The following is a 21,838-nucleotide window of genomic DNA, read 5'->3' on the forward strand; positions in this document are numbered from 1 at the left end:
GAGATGGACTTGTGATCGGGAAGAAGAACTAATCAAGCCTAATTTTAAACAACCAACAGTTAGTAAGAGCATGCCAGAGGGGGGCAAAAGCGTCATGTGATATACGTCAATGCTGAAGGATTTCAAGGCAACATCCAAGAACACTTGCCTCACAGATGATGAGGCTAGGGTGGCCAGAAAGCACCTATATGCTTTCAAGGAAGAAATGGATGCGCTAACAAAATGCCTGCATAAGAAGGCCAGAAGGGACAGTGAAGAAGATAGAGGATCGTTCCAATCACAACAAGATCCATGTTCTAATCCAGTGGTCGCAACGAGTGAAGCCATCCATTTCGAACAGCAAACAAATGTACCTAACACACAACAAGTGGACAACCCAAACACGGGACAAACAAGCATCCCTGTGACAATACAAGCTGGCGTCAACGTGCCAGCCGCTGCATTCAAGCAACCACATGGCGCCATATCCCATTTCTCGAACACAAGAGTGATACTAGACCCTCCGAAGACTACCATGAAAGGGCGGTCGGAAAAAAGGTTCAGCATCCATTTTACATTGCGCAACAAAACAAAGGAAGTGCAGGGTCTACGACAGCCTGGACCATGACAAGCGCAACTGCACGTCACCTCTACCAATATGAATGAAAGAAAAAGGAAGATCATCGCTACAAATGAATGGACAAAACTTATCTCCATTTGTTTGCTGATCATTATCATAGCAAATGTAATCCAAATTATCATACCTATATTTATGTAAGTTATCAGCACTTTGGTGGAATGAGGTTTTAAGTACTTTGTGGTGGAAGTTATCGTAAACATATTGTGTAAGTTGTCACCACTTTGATACTGTGGGCCATCATCAGTTATCTAGATGTTTTATCTATGTCATTTCACTACCATGACTTATCAGCACTATATGCAATCAAAAAAGTTATTATACCTACATTTTTGTAACCTATCAGCATTTATACATGCTAATTATCAGCAAAATAATCTGTAAGTTACCAGGCAAATTGTGATCAGATTATTTCATGTCAAAAACGATAAAACAACTAGTTATTAGACCATTTTGTACAAAATATTGGCCATAAATGCTAGAAGTTGTCAACTGGTCCTTGATTTTCTCTGTGTGATGAGAAAACCAAAAAAACAGCATTGTGACAACAAAGCAAATGCTAAACTACTTCTTTCAAGTATTTAACATCAATTTAAGACCATCATTGGAATTACTCTCACAAACAAAAAAAACAAAAAGATGTCAGTTGATACATCATGAACTGTTGCCAAACAAATGATGGCGCCACTGTTTGCATTTGTTATGAGTGTGATTTAGCCATCTCAATGTCAATATTTTTTTGAGTGCTGGTACTTGGTCATGGGTGAAAGCGGGAATAATTTTCCCATTCCATAGCTCCAGAAACATGAGAGTGAAGAATCCACAATCAATGCTGAAACAGAGTGTCAAAGTGAGAACAGTAAGCATGATATCTAACAAAAATTGAGCTCCAACAAAACAGTAAAGTAAAAACAAATACACAACTAACCTGTTCTTCTATTTGAGAACATCAATGTACACGAGTTCATAGTCTTGAATTTGCTTATGTGAGTCCTTGTATGCAATCAACCAAGCCTTCTTTATAGCGTTCATATACCTTGTTGCGTGCTCAATTAAAGATGGACTATCTTCTTCACGCAGTGAATCTAGCACCTCAAATCGTTTTGCCTTAAGATTCAGCGATAATACATACCAATGACTGTCATGTGGTCCCTCTCCCAACTTTTGTAGAGCAGGGAATAGTAGCTACAATAATCGTAACATGAACAGAAAAAGGAAGGCATCCTTAAATACAAGGCACATAAAAAGTTATCATGGGAGAAGATAAAAACTACTAGAAGTTAGATGCTAAATTATTATGCAAAGCAATCAAGTTATCATACCATAGAAGATAAAAATACAAGAATAGGGATGCTGGACCACCATGATAACACAAAAGACAAAAAATATTATACCTTGGATGCTCAATTTACCATAAAAAATAAGTTATCGTACCATAAAAATACAAAGATACCAGACTATGTATACTGAAGTTATCATGAAAAAAAGCACTGGAAAATTATGAGAATAGTAGGAAAAACAAAAAAGTTACCATGATTGGTAGTGTAAAGTTATGATGATTATGGGTGAAAGAAAACTAATTATATATCAACGCTAAATTGGCAATACATATGTGGACAGTGGATATTAACATGTAAGAATGACAACAAACCAGAAAGTACCTCATTTTGGTGGCTCGGAATGTAATGCTGGTCCCGTCGAAAATGATGCATTACAGATTTACATTTGAAGTCTCCAACAAGAAGATATACAGACAGTGACCAAGGGAAGATAATCTTGTCTGGCATTTCCAAATATTGAAGAACACGGACATGCAACTCGATAATACTGGTTGAAACCTGCCCCATTTTTCTCACACAATCAGCAAGCTCGCCGAGTGTGACCCACCTCCCATCGATGTCGATTACCCTAACACTATGATACCAGGGGGAAAGCAACTCAACAAATGGAATGGCAAAAAAATATTTTGCAATAAAGGTATGAAAACTAAGAAAGCTTGTTTGTTACCCCTTAATCTTGGAGTTCGAATCAGTTGTGTGCTTGATAACTTCATCATAAACAGCCTCATCATCTTTGTTGGGGATGAGTGTCGAATATGGCGGCAGCTGGTATTGTGATGGGCGGGTAACAATAACTTTTCGAATTAATGATATAGGCATGGCACTGCGCCACATATACTCTTTGGGTTGGGGTAAGTGTGGTGTAGAAAATGTGGGGCTTTGACAATGCTCTGCAAAACATCATGAAGGGTTTAGCAAAAGGATTGGTGATGATAAACAAAGGTTAAACAATCTGAAGGGTTCAACGAAGTGGGAAATCAGAAGTTATCAATCAGTTTGTGAGTAACTTATCAACAATGGGGGCAGAAGTTATCAAGTGACATTTATATAGTGCATCACAGCTTTGGCATTGTCAAAGTAACCAAAAATGATTACCTCCTTGGACAATAGCTTTTCCTTTGGCTGCTGGGTTACCATGTTCAAATTCTTCCCACCACATAAGTACTTCATCATCGTCAAGTTCTACATCATACACCCGAACACAATGATCTTTAATTATTATATAAAAATGAAAATCAAAAGGTAAGATGGGACATGAGAAAAGGGGTATACATGATAAAAAACAAATAAAAACATATACAATAATAACATTGGTGAACTTCACGGGGAAGTACCATCAAATAATAACAGAAGGGGTGTTGTCACTACCGTATTGGGTAAACTAAATATTAAGATATAGTGAAAGTTATCAAGCCAGAATAAGGAAAGTTACCAACACAATAATAATGACTTATCACCACAACAGAAAAGGGGTGTTGCCAAGGCCGTATTGGGTAAGATAGTGTCGAGATAGAGTGGTAGGTACTAGGCCAAACAATGAATGTTGCGATAAAGAGGTGTTGTGAAGACTGTATTGGATAAGATAATATTTGGTTATAGTCAAAGTTATCAGGCCAAACAATGATACTTAGTAGGACAACACTAGTTCAGGCCAAAAAAATAACAAAAAATTGGTATTGATCAGGGGCACAAAAAATGCAGAACTTGTCATGCAACATACTGGTTAGTTACCATGGACATAGAACATATTGTGGCATGAGAGGGTAGTGGCACAAGTTATCAGGGAATAAGAAGAGATCTTATCAGTATATAGCAACTCAAGTTACCAGGGACCACAATATGTAACTTACCAACATAACTAAGTGAAGTTACCATCAAACTATTCTATAGTTACCATCAGAAGAGTGCATGATTACCTAGAGCTGTTTTTTCTGCATCAACACCAGTTGCTGCAACAACCACTCCCACATCAGGGGGAACAGACACTTGGGCAGCTTCGGTGATGGCTTCATTAACATTTTGGGTTGTGTCATATGAGAGGACAAAAACATATTTTATCACATTGAAAAAATAATCGCATAAAAAAATCCACAAACTAGGTCTGTATGTTTAACATCAGAGTAGTGATCCTTCATGCATACCAGTGTCTGCAGTAGGAATTTCCTCAGCATGCAATTCATCATTAACAGCTGTAGAGGCGAGCTCTACAACAACAGGAGTGATGGTCGCCACTGCAGCAAGTTGTTTTACAGATTCAACAACATCAGATGCAACTTCGCAAGCAACCGCTGCTTCGACGAAGGCTGGCGAAGAGGCCATCACATCAGATTGTGAAACGACATCAGGAGGCGTCATCGTGGCCTGCTCTTCAAGATCCACAACCTCTACCGGCTGTGAAGATATTGCTCTTAGTCGAGGAGAAGACCTAGTCTTGAGAAATCACACCTTTGTAGCAGCCTTCTTTTGATTTGACTGTCTGCAAAAAATAAAAGCCAAACAATGGGGGGAGGATGATAAGAAGTTGTGAGATGTAGTGCTAAAATGAACAGACAAAGTTATCATGTGTTGATTGTGTCACAAGGACATATGCTATCTTTACTAAGTTAAACTTATGACATAAAAGTAAGTTAAAGCATGGTAATACCAAAAAGTTACGAGCATATATTAACAAAAATGACCACGATGAATAATCAACCGGGTAATAATAGATTATAAGGATGTATATAACATATAAAAACGCTAGCTAATTATAGAAGTAGCATTATGAAATCTAAAATAAAAGAAGCTTGGAAATTCATCTATTATGAAACACAAAATGAATAAAAATACAAAAAATATAGACCACGACAAAAGGGGGATTACCTTGATCTTGGGATAGTAGATGATGCCTCAAGTGAACAGACTTGTTTGTCGGGTGCGCTGAATAAAAATACAAGTAGTAAACAAAAATAATTAGAGCAATATTTTATTAACAAATAATGTAGATGTATATAAATAAGGAGATAGTTGCAAGTTATCAGAGTAATACTACTGAAATTACCAGACAAACAGTTCAAAACTATCATGCAATATGAAGTTACCAGCATATTTTTAACAAAGGTAATCACGAAGAATAATCAACCAGGTAAAAATATATTATACAAATGTATATACTATACAAAAAGGTTAGCTAATTATAAGAAGTAGCATTATGAAACCTAAAGAGAAGAAACTTGGAAATTCATCTATTATGCAACACAAAATGAATAAAAAAATACAAAAAGAAAGACTAGAAATAGAAAACAGACTACCTTGATCCCGGGATACTAGATGATGCCTCAAGTGTATCAACTTGTTTGCTGGGTGACCTGAATAAAAATAAAGTAGTGAACAAAATGGTTGGACCAGTAGTTTAGAAACAAAAAGCAGAGATGTATATGAGAAGATAATAGTTGCAAGTTATCAAAGAAATGCTACTGAAATTATCACATACCAACAATTGAAACTACCATACAGTGTCAAAAATACAGTAACAAAACAAAGAAATTGACAAAAGAAGAGAAACTGAAGAAATATAAGAAGTAGAAAAATACAAAGGATAGTTCACCTGCATGGAACCTGCTTAATCTGAGTTGAGGGTGGAATGACCTCACCGGTGCCCTTGTCAGCCACACGGATCGCAAGCTCTTGGATGACCAATTTCATGATAGAAAGATGAATATCCCTATCTGACAGCTGGGCACACCTGGGTGGCAAAGCTGGACAGGGCAGAGATGGTAGCCTCAAATTCTTGCGCTTCTGCTCATAAGACGAAGTATTAGCAAGCTGAGCACCGCATCTTTCCGTAGAAGAATCAGTGGCCAAATCAAACTGCGTGTCTGTCATGTCACGCTGGCTAAGCACGCCATCCCCTGAGCTGCTTGAGATCGTGTTAGAAGTAGCAGTCGGCATGAACTGGGACTCAATCATAGGTTCATCGCCCGCACCGTCAGGTGTGCCTTCGACAATTCCTCCTACCCTGTCATGTGATTTAGCATTTGCATCATCTGAGTGCGGCGCGTCCACATTTTCTACCCCGCTGCCAGAAGCCACGTTCACTGCCCCGCTGCGGGAAGAAGAACCAGTATGGCCTTTTTCACCATGATAAAAAACTTGAAAGTCTGTATCATCATCATCACCAGAGTCGTCGTTGTCGTTATCCTGCGTCTCATTGTCACTATCCGATTCATCGCTAATATTTTTGCCAAGGCTGTCTATTTGACAAGTACGGCATGCAGGAGGGGGCTTTGCCATATTGCGGGTACCAAAAGAAATTGCCTTAAGATCCGTGTCTAGTCGATGAGACACATGTGAACTGCCTTCATCATCAAGGGAGATGAACCCTTGCACAAGATCGCCAAGCAGGCCAACCAAGCCACACGAAAACCGGCCCACAAGCTCAGAAGCCTTTGCAAGTTTCTGCTCATTAGTAAGAAACAAAGAACACAAGGAACGCTTTTAGTTACCAGACATGATTTTCAGATGCAAAAAAGGATCATGAATTACACAAAACACACAAACCAAGATCATAAATAAATAATAATCAGGATATGCATACAGAAGTTGTCATGTGAGTGCAACAGAAGATACCATCCAAGTACAACACAAGTTATCAGCAGTAATAAATTCAGATTGGTAAAATATGAGTTATCAGGGAGAACAACCACAAAGTACCATGTGAATGCAACAAAAGTTACCATCATAAACACAACATATGTTAACAGCGTGTAAAAATTTCAGATGTGTAATACAAAATAGCATTGTTCAAGAAATCTTCCGATTCACCGATTAATCTTCCGATTTATCTCTAATCAGGGGGTGACCGATAAGATTATGTCTTATCTTTGCCGTTTATCTTTTGGACCAATTTATCGTTCTAACAAGCGATTTATTGGGAATCTGCCGAGAAATCAAACCTATTCATAGCACGATGTTTGCAAAAACTATGTTTATTTATATTTTGTGGACCTTGTTACGGAATATGTATATGTACTGTTGTCCTATTTTTTGCCATTATACGAGGATTCAAAGGCTAGAAATCAAGGTAACACTTCTGTCAAATATTGTTTTGGTGTTGAATATAGTGTATTTTAGTGTCGGGAACGTGAGATTTTCAAAAAATATCCGATTAATAGTCGACCGATAAAATCGATTTATCGGCCGATTTCTGATTAATCTCTAATCCCTAGCTGACCGAGACGATAACGATAAGCGATATCCTCAACATTGCAAAATAGTTATGAGGGTGTACACTCATAAGTTACCATGTAAATGCAAGAAAAAAACAAAAGGAGCTACAATTACCATAATACCTCCAAACAAAATTTAAAAAAAAACCCAGCATACCTCATCACTGCAGTTTGGTGGGACATGCACACGCATGAATTTCCCAACAAGCAGAAATCGACGACAAACTGGGGTTTCAACTGGCGAATTATTGAGAACGCAAATGAGTAAGGAAAAGTATGAAAAACAAATGCATTTGTAGTAAGTACATGAACTGATCAGAAAAAAACAAGTTACCGGTAGTTTCCCATAAGAAATTCCGTCCGCTTGGACATCCCTACTAAGCACTTCAGATATCTTCTCTTTCGTCCAAACATTAATAGCAAAAGCACCATCGGGCAATGCAATACCAAGACTAGTAAGATCAATCGCATCAATGTACAAAAGCTGGTAAAAAGGTGAATGTCGTCAGAATACACAATCAAAACAAAAAAAGAAAAAAGAAAAATGCAGCATCACTTACATTGTAGAAAAGAAGGCATCCCTTCGTAGGCTTTCCCTTTGACAGTGCCTTGTGGAGCTCATCAGCAATGAACTTGGACCAGTTTAGATCTTTAACTCTATTAATGTTTTGCTGAAAAAACAAGGAAGAGAATGAACAAAAAATTAACATGCTAGAAAGCATTGCAGTTTCCATATAAGCATGATGCAAGTTATCAGCCACAAGACATAAAGTTACCACCATACAAAATGAGAAAGTATGGAAATACTTACTAACACACCATACCACCTAGGACTAATCTTGTTGGATGTAGTAGGCGCAATGACAGTATTGCCGGCAAGCATAAGCCACATCCGCTTGAACTTCTCATCAAAACTAACAGAACTTGTTATAAGATCAAGGACATCTGTCATCTTCGGCGTATGTTCAAGCTCACCAAACATCTCAATACCTAACTCAATATCAGCTTCTGTAGGTAGATTGTAAGGGACATCCTCCCCACCACGGGGCACACCCATCACGCGATGAACCGATTCTTCATTAACAGGAATCCTGCCACGCCCTGGAACAACCACTTCACGAGATTTTGGCTCGTATAACCCGACAAGCCATTCACTAAGGAAACTGAATGGGTGGCCGCACTTGATCTCCCGAAGGCTTTTGAAGTCCATTTCATTGATAGCATTTTTCCTACCATCAGACAAATCTTTACAGGCAATCAAAAATGAGTTAGGGGAAGCCCTGTTCCGAGGTGGAGGGCGCTTCGGCTTCTTTGAAGGAACTCCCTCATGGCCATCACCATATCCTTTGCGCTTCCTTGGCATCGTGCCCCTGCCAAGTACAAAGAAACAAAACAATTAAGAATTGACAATTAAAGAGTTGCGAAAGGTGAATTGAAAGACACAAAAACCAACAACTCAACAAAACCACTGGTAATTTGTATGCATGAAACTGGTAACCAGAACTTATCAACCATGATAACTTTCTTAGTTGACAATCTAATTTCCGGGCATTCGGATTTTGTGATCTACCTTTAATGATAGCGATTAATGACTTTTTGATCGCATGCCTAATTTTCTGTGGTCGTGATTAATGACTTTGCAATCATGCGTCGTGGAATTGATGACACTTTAATGGGATCCGATTTTATAGGGGATTTTTTGTGTGGTGCGCAGCCTCTTATAATTATGCAAAATTTGTTGTTGTAGTAGGGAATCGAACCCACGACCTCATATGTTAATCCCATGACAACAACCAACTAGGCTAATTTGTTGGTTTGTCACAAGGTACACACTACTTATACCTTCTTATTACGAGTTTTAAAAAGAATTGAACCAACATTATCATCGGTTCCAGTTACTTGAATTTGTGCATCCAAGTTCCATCATTTTATTGCACGTTCCATACCGCTTCAGATAGATCAAAAAGTTTTTTTAAAACATCTCCCGGTAACTTTCGTGTAAATAGCATGGTAGTTTATACACCGTAGACCTGATTACTTGCGTACAAACACAACTGTAACTTTGACCCGAAGAAATAGTTGTTGATACATACTCCGATAACTTTTGTAAAAATAATATGATAATATATGCACCGAATAACTGATAACTTAGGTACAAACACTGCAATAATTTCAAACTAAGGGAAAAAAATTATTGAAAACTTACCCCGTCCACTTCTGTGTAAATAATGATAATATACACACTACGGGCATGATAACTTACGTACAAACATCATGGTAACTTTGAACCGGAGAAAATAGTTGTTGAAACCATACCCCTGCTAACTTATGTGGAAATAGTATGATAACACATACAACGTAGACCTGATAACTCAGGTACAAACATCGTGGTAACTGTTATCGGGGAAATTGTTTATTGAAAGCATACTCACGTTAACTTCTATGTAAATAGCATGATAATATACAAATCGCATTCCTGACTTAGACACAAACTCCATGATAACTTTTGACTGGGGAATTTTTTTTGAAATGTACCCACGGTAATTTTTTTTATAAATAGATGGTAACATACACACAATAGAGCTGATAACTCACGCACAAACACCATGGTAACTTTGACCATCAGGGGTTGTTTAAAAACATTCCCCTGATAACTTCCGTGTAAGTAGCATAATACTATATGCACCATATACGTGATAAGTCACGCACAAACACCACCGTAACTTTGATGGAGGTTGGGTCAAGGGATGAAGTTGTTCGAAAACATAACCCCTCCCGGTAACTTTCATATAAGTAGAACGGTAATATACAAATTGTAGGCTTGATCACTCAGGTACAAACACCGTGATAACTTTGACCCCGAGGGGGGGGGGGTTGTTTCAAAACATACTCTCGATAACTAATGTGTAAATAGCGTGGTAATATACGGCCCGGAAGCGTGGTAAGTCACGCACAAACACCGCGGTAACTTTATCCTGGAGAAAATGTTGTTGAATATGTACCACGGTAACTCATATGTAAATAGCATGATAATATATACAGATCAGAGATGATAACTTACTTAGCCCTGGCCTGGTAACTATTTGAACGAAAAAAGTATCAGAACATATTAACATGAGATCTAATTTCGTAGGTCTCATCATAATTTTTTATGTGAAAACAAATTTTCAACCGGGCCAACGGTTTGAGTTATAAAACATTTCGAAGTTTCGAAATAAATATAAGATGACATCAGATATTTCCCCTCTAATGTATGCACACATGTGCATGTAAGAGAATGTTGGATTGACTTTTTTATGCCTGGTAATTTATTTATAAACAACATGATAATTTATGCTCAACTGTCATGATAACTTGTGTAACACCCGCGTGGTAACTTTTTACCCCAAAAAAGTCGTCAGAATATACCAACATAGGATCTAGTTTCAAAGGCCTCGCCGCGACGAATTTTTTACGTGAAAACATTTTTTCGATGGAGTAATGATTTGAGCTACAAACTTTTTGAAGTTCAAAACTGAGAGAGTATATGATGACATCATCTTTTTTGTCTTTTTCGCATATAATTAATTTGCTCTAATAAAAGATGAGGAATGAAGGAAAGGTGGAGGAAAGTACGTGCTTGAAGTTGCTAATATGAGAAAAAGGTGAGGAGTACGCATACATGGTTATTAGCATCGTTCGGTTCTGTCTACTAAAATCAGAATGTTCTTAATATATGAAGGTTACTATAACCATTGGTAATTTGAAAACAAGAGAGGAATTGCATGGTAACAACTAACAAATCCAGTGGTAATATGAAGCAATAAGCTATGGCAAGAATCAAGCATTATGCTAGATATGAAACAAGTGAACTAGAGTGAGATTTCAAGGTAACCACTAACAAATACAGTGGTATTGACAAGCAAAAAGAACCTAGTAAAAAACATTAAGCAATATGCTGGATCTGAAGCATGTGACCTAGCATGCAATTTCATGGTATCGGATAACAAATTTAGTGGTAATTTCAATCAACGAGTCCTCGTAGATATGCATTACCCATAGATTATTGTTGCAATATGAATTTACACTAGGACCTTGCGCAATACATCATCATACATCTGCATCTGAAACACATAAGGGAGGGGATTGGGTATAGAGTTCATTTCCACATCCAAAAATTCACCAAAACGAGATGGAACCCCGGGGAAATCAGACCCATACCACCACCCGCAACCAAATCGATCTTGAACCACATGTGCCCACAAATCTACGCCTAAACTACAACACCACAACTGCGCCCGACCTAATTGGAACGAACCCACAAACACTCCAACTCCCTTCTGCACATCAATCTCAAACAAATTAACACTTGAACGAAACGGCTCGCTGCACCAAAAAACGTCTACACCCTCCAAAAATCGCCCTCGGAACCCCGGGTTCACCCCACGACGCAAACACAAGGGGAGGGGGGGAGGAGATCTCACCGGAACAAATCGGTTGCCGACCGCAGCAGAAGCAACCAGCGCCCCCCCCCCCCCCCCCCCCCCGCCTCAATTCGCCGTGGACGAAGGGGAAATGCCCGCAATTCCGCCTCGGTTCACTGGGAGGAAGCGGAAGAGGAGAAGTAATGGCGGAGTAGGGAGGAGCAGGGCAAACCGCGTGCCGTTACAAGTGAGCGAGCAGATCGGGGGAAGAAAGAGGAGAGGGGATCGCGCGCGAGGAGGCCAGCGATTGTAGAAAGAAACGGCGCGGGCCCACTTGCCATAGAGAGAACGGGAAACGGCCATCATCTCGCACGTGATTAGATGGAGCAGGTATCGCTGCGAAACGTCCGATTCAGATCGGACGGGATTGAATGCGTTCGGATCTGAAAACAAAATCAGAACATTTGGAAAATACACATTTCGTTTAATCAATCAAAGAGGCCCCCGAGAGATGTCGCAGCAAACAGGACACGCGAACCTTCGCTTCTGTTTCACCGGGAAAACAGGGGCCCCGTTGTGAAAAAAACAATAATCCTCGTGGTCGCGGGAGCCATCGGCAGTCCCCGGCAAAGGCACCGGAACCCCCACTGCCCTGTTCCTAAGAATGGCGACCCCGACCACCCGTCCGGGGCGCAGCACTCGCCACCACCGGGAGCCGCTGCTGCATACCGGCCACTACTCCTCCCGCTCCTCCGCTCGCCGGCCGTGGTCGATGGCCGGCGGTGCCGGATGGATCCATCCTTACAGGAGCCGGCGGGCGGTCGTGGTGGTTGTCGGTGGCGGCGTCGCCGGCGCGCTCATCGCCAACTCCCTCCAGAGCTACGCCGACGTCGTCATAATCGACCCGTAAGCGCTCTCTACACATATCTTCTTACGCCTGTGCCACAATTTATCCCCAAAACTATGGCTAAACGATGAGTTATATCGTGAGATTGTTGATAAGCTGGTGCCGAAACTGTGGCGTGCTTGATGTAACTGTGCGCATTGCTGATTGCTTTTTCGCGCATCATCCAGATAAATCCATCGATTAACCCCATGATTCAGATGCCACGCTAAGTCGCTAACATTAGTTATGCCCAAATATAGTCCCTGCTAGATCTTTGAGAATACGAGATATTGACTTGCTAAATAAGAATTGGTTGTTATTTGCTGGATTGATCTTTCACTTGTTAAATAAGAATTGATTTGCTGGACTACTAAAAAAAGAATTGGTTTGCAAATCAGAACCCTCACCAGTTTTTTTCACGAATAAATATCTAAAATCTCACTGTTTAACATTTCAATGGTGCCGGGAGGATGTGACCTGTATATCTGCATATGCTCGGATAATAGTGATCATTTTTTTAGTTTTTTGGGGTGAAGTCCTGATCGACTCGATGCAGATATTCAGTTATTCCACTACTTCCACATTGAAACAGAACCTTATGAATCGGAATATCCGTCACTGTTTCCAAGGCTGTGTTACTTTGTACATTGGGTGCTCACAATATATAGAAAATTAGTTATTTTGAATCCAAAACAAAATGAATGAGTCAAAAAAGAGGTGTGATGCTTTAAAACGGAGGTGTGATGCTTTAAAACGGAGGTGTGAATAGACTTTGGTTACCTGTTATGTATAGAACATTTTACAGTTACCACATTAGACACCACTTTGGGGTCTTTGGTTGATATACTCCTTATAAATAAGATGTTTGTGAACCTTAAAGGCAAACACGTTAGTAGTTAGTAGGGGCAAATTTGTAACAAAAATAGTCCCTAAATAATATCTCCATCCAGATTTTGTTTCAACAGCCCGATATATTTTTATATCACATCCTGCTTGAGGTGTCCGTACAAAATTAATGCCGACTGATTTGTCTACCTTAACTACTTCGGTGCATGTAACTTGATTGGGTAAAAAATAACAGTGAACATTACCCACTTACAATTGTAGTGAGTGTGTAGTCTCCAAAAAATGGTCTATGTTCGTCGTCACTCGTCAGCTTTGCACCATGTGTGCTTTAAACTCACAAGTCGTAATTTCCAATGGAGGAATGCTGGGCAAGCCCCTAATCCTATTTAACATATTTGGAGACTTTTTTCTTGAGAGCAATATTTGAAGAGTGACAGCATAAGTGCATGACCCCAAGTTGTACTCTCTTCATCTGAACCAAAATATAATTGAACGCCTTTCTTTTGCTTTATTTTAGGAAGGAGTACCTTGAAATTCCATGGACTAACATGAGATCAAAGGTGGAGCCATCTGTTGCTGAGAAATCATTAATTAACCACAGTGATTACTTGAGCGGTCAAGTCATTACAGCCTCTGCTGCTGATATAAGTGGAGAGGCTGTGATCAGAACAGAGGGTCGTTTGGTGGAGTACACATACCTTGTCATAGCCGCAGGTCACACAAATCAGTGTCCACGAAACAGGAGAGACTGACTAGAACAGTTTCAAGAAGGCAAGCCACCATGCTCACCTAATTGTTGCTTTATTTTCATAAGTTTATTTTTTATATCCGCTTGTCTATCATTTTGATGCACTGATAGTTATTTAGACAAACCATATAAAATTATATCTACACCTTACTCGTTGGAAAAGTGAAACCCATATCGTTTGATATGTTATATGTAGCAACAAAAATGTTTTTACAAAACAACTATGACTTCCTTATTTCTACAAAACAATTATGACTTTCTTATTTTCCAATGGACGTGTCTACTCTAGCACATATCAAACAAATGCCATAACTCAGTGCTTAGACACAAGCCTACAATCAATCTAGGCTATTGTATACCCTTTGAAAATGTAAATTACTATTGCATACGACACAGTGAATGTTTCCTGGGTATGACTTGTTCTTTGTGATGGATATTGTTAGCTCTTGAGTATCTGATCTCATTTACATTTCCAGATGACGTGAAGATAAAATATTCCGATTCGATTCTTATTGTTGGGGGTGAGCCATCAGGCGTTGAGCTTGCTGCTGAAATAGCTGTGAATTATCCAGACAACAAGGTGACACTGGTTCATGACAGACCAAGGTTGTTGGAATCTGCTGGTCAAAAAGCTGGTGGTAAGGCACTGCTTTGGCTGAGATCAAAGAATGTTGAAGTTTATTTGGAGCAGTCGATCGATCTAGAGTCCATGTCAGAGGGAGACAGGCTCTACAGGACGTCGTCGGGGATAGAGATAACAGCTGATTGCTGCTTCTCGTGCCTCGACAGACCACTGAGTTCATCATGGATTAGAGGTTCTGAGCTGAAAGATTGCTTGGACAATGATGGAAGATTGATGGTTGATGTAAATCTAAGAGTGAAAGGCCAGCTTAATATTTTTGCCACTGGTGATGTCATTGACATTCCGGTAAGTTCATACTGTACTTCCGTTTCTGCTGTTGAAGTTCCACCTGATGCGTTCATAGCATTTACTAATTTCCATTATGCAACACAAGGTTGGTTAGTAGTATAGTACCTTTTGGTCAATATATTACGGCACATGTGGTTTTAGAAAGTTCTGACCTGTCAAGCGAACATGCTTTGTCACAGGAGCTCGAGCAAGGATATTTCGTGCAGAGGCATGCCATGATGGTCCCCAAAAACATAAAGCTTTTGATGCATGGGGATAAAGACAGCAAGCTATTGAAATATAAACATTCGACAACAATGTTGTGTCACTTGGTAAGAAGGATGCCGTGGCACAACTATCCTTCGCCACGGTCCTAGGGCACCTTCCTGCGATGTGGAAATTTTGGCTGGAAGGGACCCCGCTAATTTTGACCTTTTGGTTGTACGCACTACACACCCCCTTGTTCAATTTTCCTATCAAAGGAGTAGCACGGTTTATGGGGTTGTAAATTTGTAATGGCGATCGGTTTTGGAAATCGCATGTAGCATGCTTCACTTCACTGAAAGATAGTTGATGAAATTTGAAAGTTTCAGCCCTATCCTTGGTTCTTTTTGCTGTGCTCCGACAGGTGACTGAGAAACTCTCTCACGCATTGATCATTCACCTCGTCGTCTCCAAACACTTTGGCTAGCTCCTTCACCTTGGCCCCGAATTGCTCGCCTTCGTCTTCCACCATGACCCTCCTCAGAGCCGCCGCGATGTCGTCCGCGGCAAACGACCCGTCCTGCTCGTCCCGCGCCACCTCCACGCCGACCTTCTTGTCCACAAGATTCCTGGCATTGAGGCCCTGCTCGAACACCAGCGGCAGCAACACCAGCCTCACGCCCTGCGCCAGGCCCTCGGCGATCGAGTTCCAGCCGGCGTGCGTCAGGAACCCCCCGACTGATGCATGGGCCAGGAACCTCACCTGCGGCACCCAGCCTCGGCACACGACTCCTCGGCCGGCGAGCCGCTCCTCGAAGCCCTCGGGCAGGCCGCCGGAGGTGGAGTCGGTCGGCGCGCGGAACGCCCAGATGAAAGGCAGCCTGGCCGCGTCCAGCCCGAGGGCGATCCGTTGCAGCTGCGCGCTCGTCAGCTTCACCTCGCTCCCGAAGGCCGCGTACACGACGGAGCCCGGCGCCTGTCCGTCCAGCCAGCGCAGCGTCGCCTCGTGGCCGGCCACGTCTTGCTGCGGCGCCGGAGGGAACAGGCCGACCGGGATCACCGGCTTCTCGTAGAGCTCGCCGAGCAGCTGCAGCCACTCAGGCTCAAACTCCGTGCTGCTCCTGATGCCCACGAGCCGGCACCCTTGGATGGTCTTGGCGTACCGGTAGTCCTCCGACACGCCGGAGTCAACCGGGACCATCCTTGGCTTGAACATCTCGCGCGCCTCGTAGCCGCGGAACGCGACGGTGGTCGGGAACGGGACGTACTCGGGGACGGCCGTCAAGTGCGCCGGCTCCGTCTTGGCGTGCCTCCCGAGGCCGAGGAGCGTCTCAGGGCTCCCGAAGAAGCTGAGCGCCGCGGCGCCGAACAGGCTGAGGAACGCGCACGGCACGCCGTGCCTCGCCGCGGCCGCCGGCGCCCAGTACGACGCGTAGTCGACGAGGACCCAGTCCGGCCTCGCCTCCTCCTCTAGCAGCCGCGAGAGCTCGCGCTGGAACGCGGCGTCGTAGGCGCGGCGCAGGTACGGGCGGAGGTCGTCGGAGGGCAGGTCGATGGTCGCCTCGGCGTGATCCGGCAGGCGGTCGACGCGCGGCAGCGGGACGTCCACGACGCGGATGAGGCCGGCGAGGCCCGGCGGGATGTCGATGAGCCGGCGGGTGTTCCTCGGCGTGGAGAGGAGGGTGACCCGGTGGCCCTGCCGGGCCACGCGCTTGGCGAACTCCGTGAACGGGAGCACGTGGCCGAAGGCCAGCCATGGCAGCATCACGACGTGCATCCTGCCGCCGTCCTTGGTCTCCATCTCAGGTGTCCGGAAATTAAGCTTCGGCAATGGAGGAGGGTCAAGATTTCCCAGCTGCGAGATGCTTTCCTTGGAGTTCACAGATTTCCCAGCGGCCAATCAGTCGTCTTGATGTTCTGGGAAAGCCAACGAGTCAGTGTTAATTGCGTGTAACTTTTTGTATGTCTAGTATTATTATGCGTATACCTAGGTTACCAATTTTATCAGCTTAATATAAACTATATCAGTTTTGCTAGAGCACATCTAGATGTCTCATAAGTATTGCACATCTAAGTCCTATGTCATTGATCTTACGTTGAGATGTGTGTGGATATTTTTCTTTTCTTTTTTCTTTTCCTCTTCATGTTTGACTCACTCATTTAGATGTGCAATAACTAGAGCACATCTAGATGTGCTCTATATACACCCAAACTATATAACATAAAAATTATACGGTTTGAAAATAAAACATCTGAAGTTTATATTGATATATTTTTTATAATATACGACTTGTATTAGGTTGGTCGAATTAACGATTTAGGGGCACGCATACGTCCTGTAAACTGAGAGGTAGTATTATTTCGTTAGCGTGGAGTGCCGCCATTCGCCGAACTTGGAGGTAGGTAGTAAATCTGCGTGACATGACAGCAGTGTCGTTTGTGCAAGTGCAGGCCACGGCTGGCTCCTTCCCGTTGCGTCGACGGCTACGTACAGTGGCACGCACTAGCTTGGGTTATCCTGGAATGAGTGGACTCCCTCATTCCGCAGGAACTGACCCCGCCATTCAGGAAGTTAGGCCAACCCCATCGCGCAACCTTATCTTATCTATTTGAGGTAAAACGAACAAATCAGACGTCCAACGCACGGGCGCAAACGGACATTTGTTCGTTTCGTGTCCGCTTTCGACCTATCCGCGGCCTAAATTTACGTCGGTTTTGGGGTGAAACGGACAGCGCGCGGACGGGCGGGATGCGCGCGCTTATCCTCCCCTGGTCCGCCTGTCGGTGGGAGAAACCAACCCCCCACGTCCCATTTGGCGTCATTTCCACAAACCCTCCACGTCCCTCCCGCCCACCCCCTCTCTCCCCCGTCCATGGCCGACGCCCCGCCGAATTCCGGCGGCCTGGCCGTCGACCCACCCACAAAGGTGAAGAGGAAGGCAACCAAGGCGCCAAGAAAGCCGCGGTCGGAGTGCACGCCGAAGGAGATCGTCAAATTGAACGCGGAATCGGCGAAGAGGAGGGAGCGGAGAGCGGTTGTCAAGGTCAATGCCGCCGCGGCCAAGTTCGACGCCCAGCGCGATGCGATGGAGGCCACGCGGCGCAATGCCGCGGTCGACGAGAAGGAGGACCTCGTCAACAAAGCGCACGCCCTCCTCATGTTTGGCATGGGCTGTCCGCCTGGGTTCCCTGCAGTGGCCGCCGACCCCGCGAGCACAGGATCGCCGGGCGCCCGGCCTCCGCACTGTCAGTCGCCGACGTCGCGGACCGCGCCCATGTCGTCCGGCTTTCCTCCGCCAAGGCACGACGACCAGACCCGTTTCTCGGGGTCGCCGGACATGGGCTTGTTCACGCCGTCCACACCGCGTCCCGCGGTCGTCATCGACCTCAACGTCACGCTGGGTCCAGCAGCGGCGGCAGGTCGTCCGTCGAGATGCAAAGAAAGCAAGCACGGGCACCATTCACGGGCACCATGCCGGCCCCCCGCGTCTTGTTTGACGGAATGCCAACACCAACGCCAACGGTCGACGACCCCTTCTACAACCAGTACATGAAGAACGTGATCTTCGAGGGTGGGCATGGCCGTGCTTACGACCCCGAGGAGACCCAAAGTCAGGATGGCCGCGCCCAGTATGTGCCCGATGAAGAGGCCGACGACCGTGCTGACTATGACCATGGTGACTCGTGGCATGGAGACGATGACATCTATGTCAAAGGTGATGGTGATGAAGAAGAAGGCAATGACGTTTGTCGGTGTCAAAACCGGCGGATCTCGGGTAGGGGGTCCCGAACTGTGCGTCTAGGCCGGATGGTAACAGGAGGCAGGGGACACGAAGTTTTACCCAGGTTTGGGCCCTCTCGATGGAGGTAAAACCCTACGTCCTGCTTGATTAATATTGATGATATGGGTATTACAAGAGTTGATCTACCACGAGATCAGAGAGGCTAAACCCTAGAAGCTAGCCTATGGTATGATTGTTGATGTGTATGTTGTCCTACGGACTAAAACCCTCCGGTTTATATAGACACCGGAGAGGGTTAGGGTTACATAAAGTCAGTTACAATGGTAGGAGATCTGATCATCCGTATCGCCAAGCTTGCCTTCCACGCCAAGTAAAGTCCCTTCCGGACACGGGACGGAGTCTTCAATCTTGTATCTTCATAGTCCAGGAGTCCGTCGGAAGGTATAGTTCGGCTATCCGAACACCCCCTAATTCAGGACTCCCTTAGTAGCCCCTGAACCAGACTTCAATGACGATGGGTCCGACGCGCAAATTGTCTTCGGCATTGCAAGGCGGGTTCCTCCTCCAAGTACTTCATAGAAGATATTGAACACAAAGATAGTGTCCGGCTCTGCAAAATAAGTTTCCACATATTGCCATAGAGAGAATAATAATATTAACACAAATCTAATCTGCTGACGTATTCCGTGGTGCGACACGCCACGGCCAAGCCTTTATCCATTTAATTATCCCACCTCAGCGTGTTGTGCGAGGCGGTTTCCTTGGCACGTCTTGTTGAAGCAGAGATCGTGTCCCCTCATTTTGGGATTCTGATCAATACGGGCGTGGGTAACCCAACCGCGCCTTTGATTACGGCACTTGGAGATAAGTAAGTTTTACCAGGCTGGTGGGGACACATAATCGTGTCCACCCATATAAGGGGATAAGGATCCACCTTTTCACCCACGCCTTCTTCCTCCTCTGCCTATCCATTCTTGCGCACTTGAGCTTCAGCGCCCAAGTCCGCACTACCACCTCAACCTTCTCCAGTCATGTCCGGAACGGAAGGCAAGTGGATGGTCTCCTCCGTCACGGAGGGACACATAAAAAAGCTGAGGAAGGCTGGATATCTGGCCAGCGACATCGCGCACCGGCTCCCCGAAAAGGGGCAGCTCATCTCCACTCCTAGGCCCCATGAGAGGGTGGTATTTCTCCCCCATTTCCTCCGCGGACTGGGCTTCCCTCTGCATCCATTTTTCCGGGGGCTCATGTTCTACTACGGCCTGGATTTCCACAATCTGGCCCCGAACTTCGTCCTCAACATCTCGGCGTTTCTCGTCGTGTGCGAGGCTTTCCTCCGCATCCGCCCCCATTTCAGCCTATGGCTAAAGACTTTCAACGTCAAGCCGAAGGTGGTGTGCGGCAGCCAGGCGGAGTGTGGCGGTGCCATGGTTGGCAAGATGGCAAACATTCTGTGGCTCGAGGGTTCCTTTGTGGAGACCCTGAAGGGGTGGCAATCATGGTGGTTTTACGTCACCGAGCCGCGCGACGCCGGATGGGTCGCACCCCCTGAGTTCCGATCCGACCCCCCTATGCGGCTCACCTCCTGGAAGGAGACAGGCCTGTCTTGGGGTAAAAAAGGAGAGCTGACCGGACTCCAAACATGCATCCAAACCCTGGTGGACAAGAAGCTCAAGCTTGTCAACGTAGTCCAGGTTATGCTCATCCGCCTGATCCTCCCGTGTCAACGACGGGCCTTCAACCTCTGGGAGTTCGACCCGGCGCAGCATCAAACTCTAAACAGGCTCTTCGACACGACGTACGAAGATGCCTGGAGGATGCTTTTCAAGGGCGCCGAGGCTCTCGCATCCGCTGCCGAGGATCGCGGATTCAGTACTCAGCATCACGCTCATGCGGTAAGCTGTTTTTGTCCTTTTACAGGGTATCAGTTTTTCATAGTTTGACTTTATGCGAGATCTGAGTTCCCTTATCTTTGATAGGATTGGGTGGTGACGTCCGGACAGATCAACTGTCCGGATCCTCTGCCCGAAGGCCCAGCGGACGCTCGCTTGGCGAAGCTGCTAGTCCCAGCGCCCTATGTGGTGCCGGAGAAGAAGGCCACGAAAAGGGCCACGGGGACTCGAAAGAGTGCCCGGCGCTAGGAGGTGTCGGATTCATCATCCGACGGTCCCGAAGCGCCTTCCTCTCGTGAAGACGAGGAGGAAGAAGAAGAGACCTCTCCCCCTCCAGCGGGAGGAGAGAATAAAAGGAAGGCCGCCCTCTCTAAGGAGGCTGGAGGTTCCAAGAAGGGGAAAACCCTTCCTTCGGACCGCTCCACCGACGCCGATGACGACGAAGAGGAGTGGCAGCCCAGGGCCAAGCCCCTGGTGAAATTGTAAGTGTCCGGATACCAGAGTAATTCATAGTATTCGTTTTTTGCACAACTTTCCCTAATGTCGAATATGTTTATGCAGCCCACCCAAAGACCGGCTCGACGCATCGTCGAGCGGCTCACTGGACCCGTCGGATGTGAACTCGCTTCCGACGGCTTCATCCCCCGCCCTACGGACGACACCGAAGTGTTGTCCCAACAGGTTCCAAGCCGGGAGGAGGTGGTCCTGGAGGCGCCGCAAGGTGACCTCCCGGACTCCAGGAGTAAAGGGGATGAAACCCCCCAGGGCTCCAAGTCCGGCCCAAGGCCGGACGCCGCTCCGGAACCCTCAAAGGTTCCAGAGTCTGGCGGGCGACCTCCTTCCAAGAGGAACAAGCCCACCGTGCCGGTGACCCCCGTCCAACCGGGGGCGCCGGACAATCTGTTGGAGGTGCTCGAAGGCGCCTCCATCGACGAGGGACACCGCACTATTATTAGTGCGGTGGTCCAGAAGGTTCAGTCCGCGAAGAGCGGACTGACTGAAGCTTGCACTAGCCTTTTAACAGGCTTTGAGGTAAGTAAAGA

At 44.9% G+C, this 21,838-nt stretch overlaps 2 protein-coding genes and 1 pseudogene across 3 annotated transcripts; 1 reads left to right on the forward strand and 2 right to left on the reverse strand.

The window, feature by feature from the left end:
* Positions 1–1,374: 1,374 nt before the first annotated feature.
* Positions 1,375–11,857, reverse strand: LOC147980767 (uncharacterized). The gene is made up of 14 exons (XM_087515751.1): positions 11,627–11,857; positions 7,975–8,533; positions 7,724–7,834; positions 7,498–7,647; positions 7,321–7,400; positions 6,268–6,393; positions 5,543–6,166; positions 4,098–4,381; positions 3,873–3,962; positions 3,052–3,138; positions 2,624–2,846; positions 2,278–2,530; positions 1,545–1,801; positions 1,375–1,448 (listed from the first exon to the last, which is right to left on the reverse strand). Exons 2-13 carry the CDS (start codon positions 8,524–8,526, stop codon positions 1,553–1,555), a joined length of 2,829 nt encoding a protein of 942 aa, XP_087371877.1. The 5' UTR covers positions 8,527–8,533; positions 11,627–11,857; the 3' UTR covers positions 1,375–1,448; positions 1,545–1,552.
* Positions 11,858–12,088: 231 nt separating this feature from the next.
* Positions 12,089–15,535, forward strand: LOC147980768 (uncharacterized; annotated as a pseudogene). The gene is made up of 4 exons (XR_015598664.1): positions 12,089–12,472; positions 13,816–14,069; positions 14,523–14,974; positions 15,157–15,535. The product of XR_015598664.1 is annotated as an uncharacterized LOC147980768 (transcript).
* Positions 15,236–17,192, reverse strand: LOC147980769 (putative UDP-rhamnose:rhamnosyltransferase 1). Its single transcript, XM_087513554.1, has one exon. It carries the CDS (start codon positions 16,959–16,961, stop codon positions 15,552–15,554), a length of 1,410 nt encoding a protein of 469 aa, XP_087369680.1. The 5' UTR covers positions 16,962–17,192; the 3' UTR covers positions 15,236–15,551.
* Positions 17,193–21,838: the final 4,646 nt, after the last annotated feature.

The sequence above is a fragment of the Triticum urartu genome, chromosome 3A, assembly GCF_056163025.1.
Source record: "Triticum urartu cultivar PI428250 chromosome 3A, HENAU_Tu73, whole genome shotgun sequence".
In the NCBI taxonomy this organism is placed as follows: domain Eukaryota; kingdom Viridiplantae; phylum Streptophyta; class Magnoliopsida; order Poales; family Poaceae; genus Triticum; species Triticum urartu.

Coding starts and splice junctions, on each gene's coding strand:
- LOC147980767 (XM_087515751.1), bottom strand. CDS start 8,526: ATGCCAAGGAAGCGCAAAGGATATGGTGATGGCCATGAGGGAGTTCCT. Junction 7,835..7,974: donor CTAGGTGGTATGGTGTGTTA/GTAAGTATTTCC, acceptor TTGTTTTTTCAG/CAAAACATTAATAGAGTTAA. Junction 2,847..3,051: donor AAAAGCTATTGTCCAAGGAG/GTAATCATTTTT, acceptor GATGTTTTGCAG/AGCATTGTCAAAGCCCCACA.
- LOC147980769 (XM_087513554.1), bottom strand. CDS start 16,961: ATGGAGACCAAGGACGGCGGCAGGATGCACGTCGTGATGCTGCCATGG.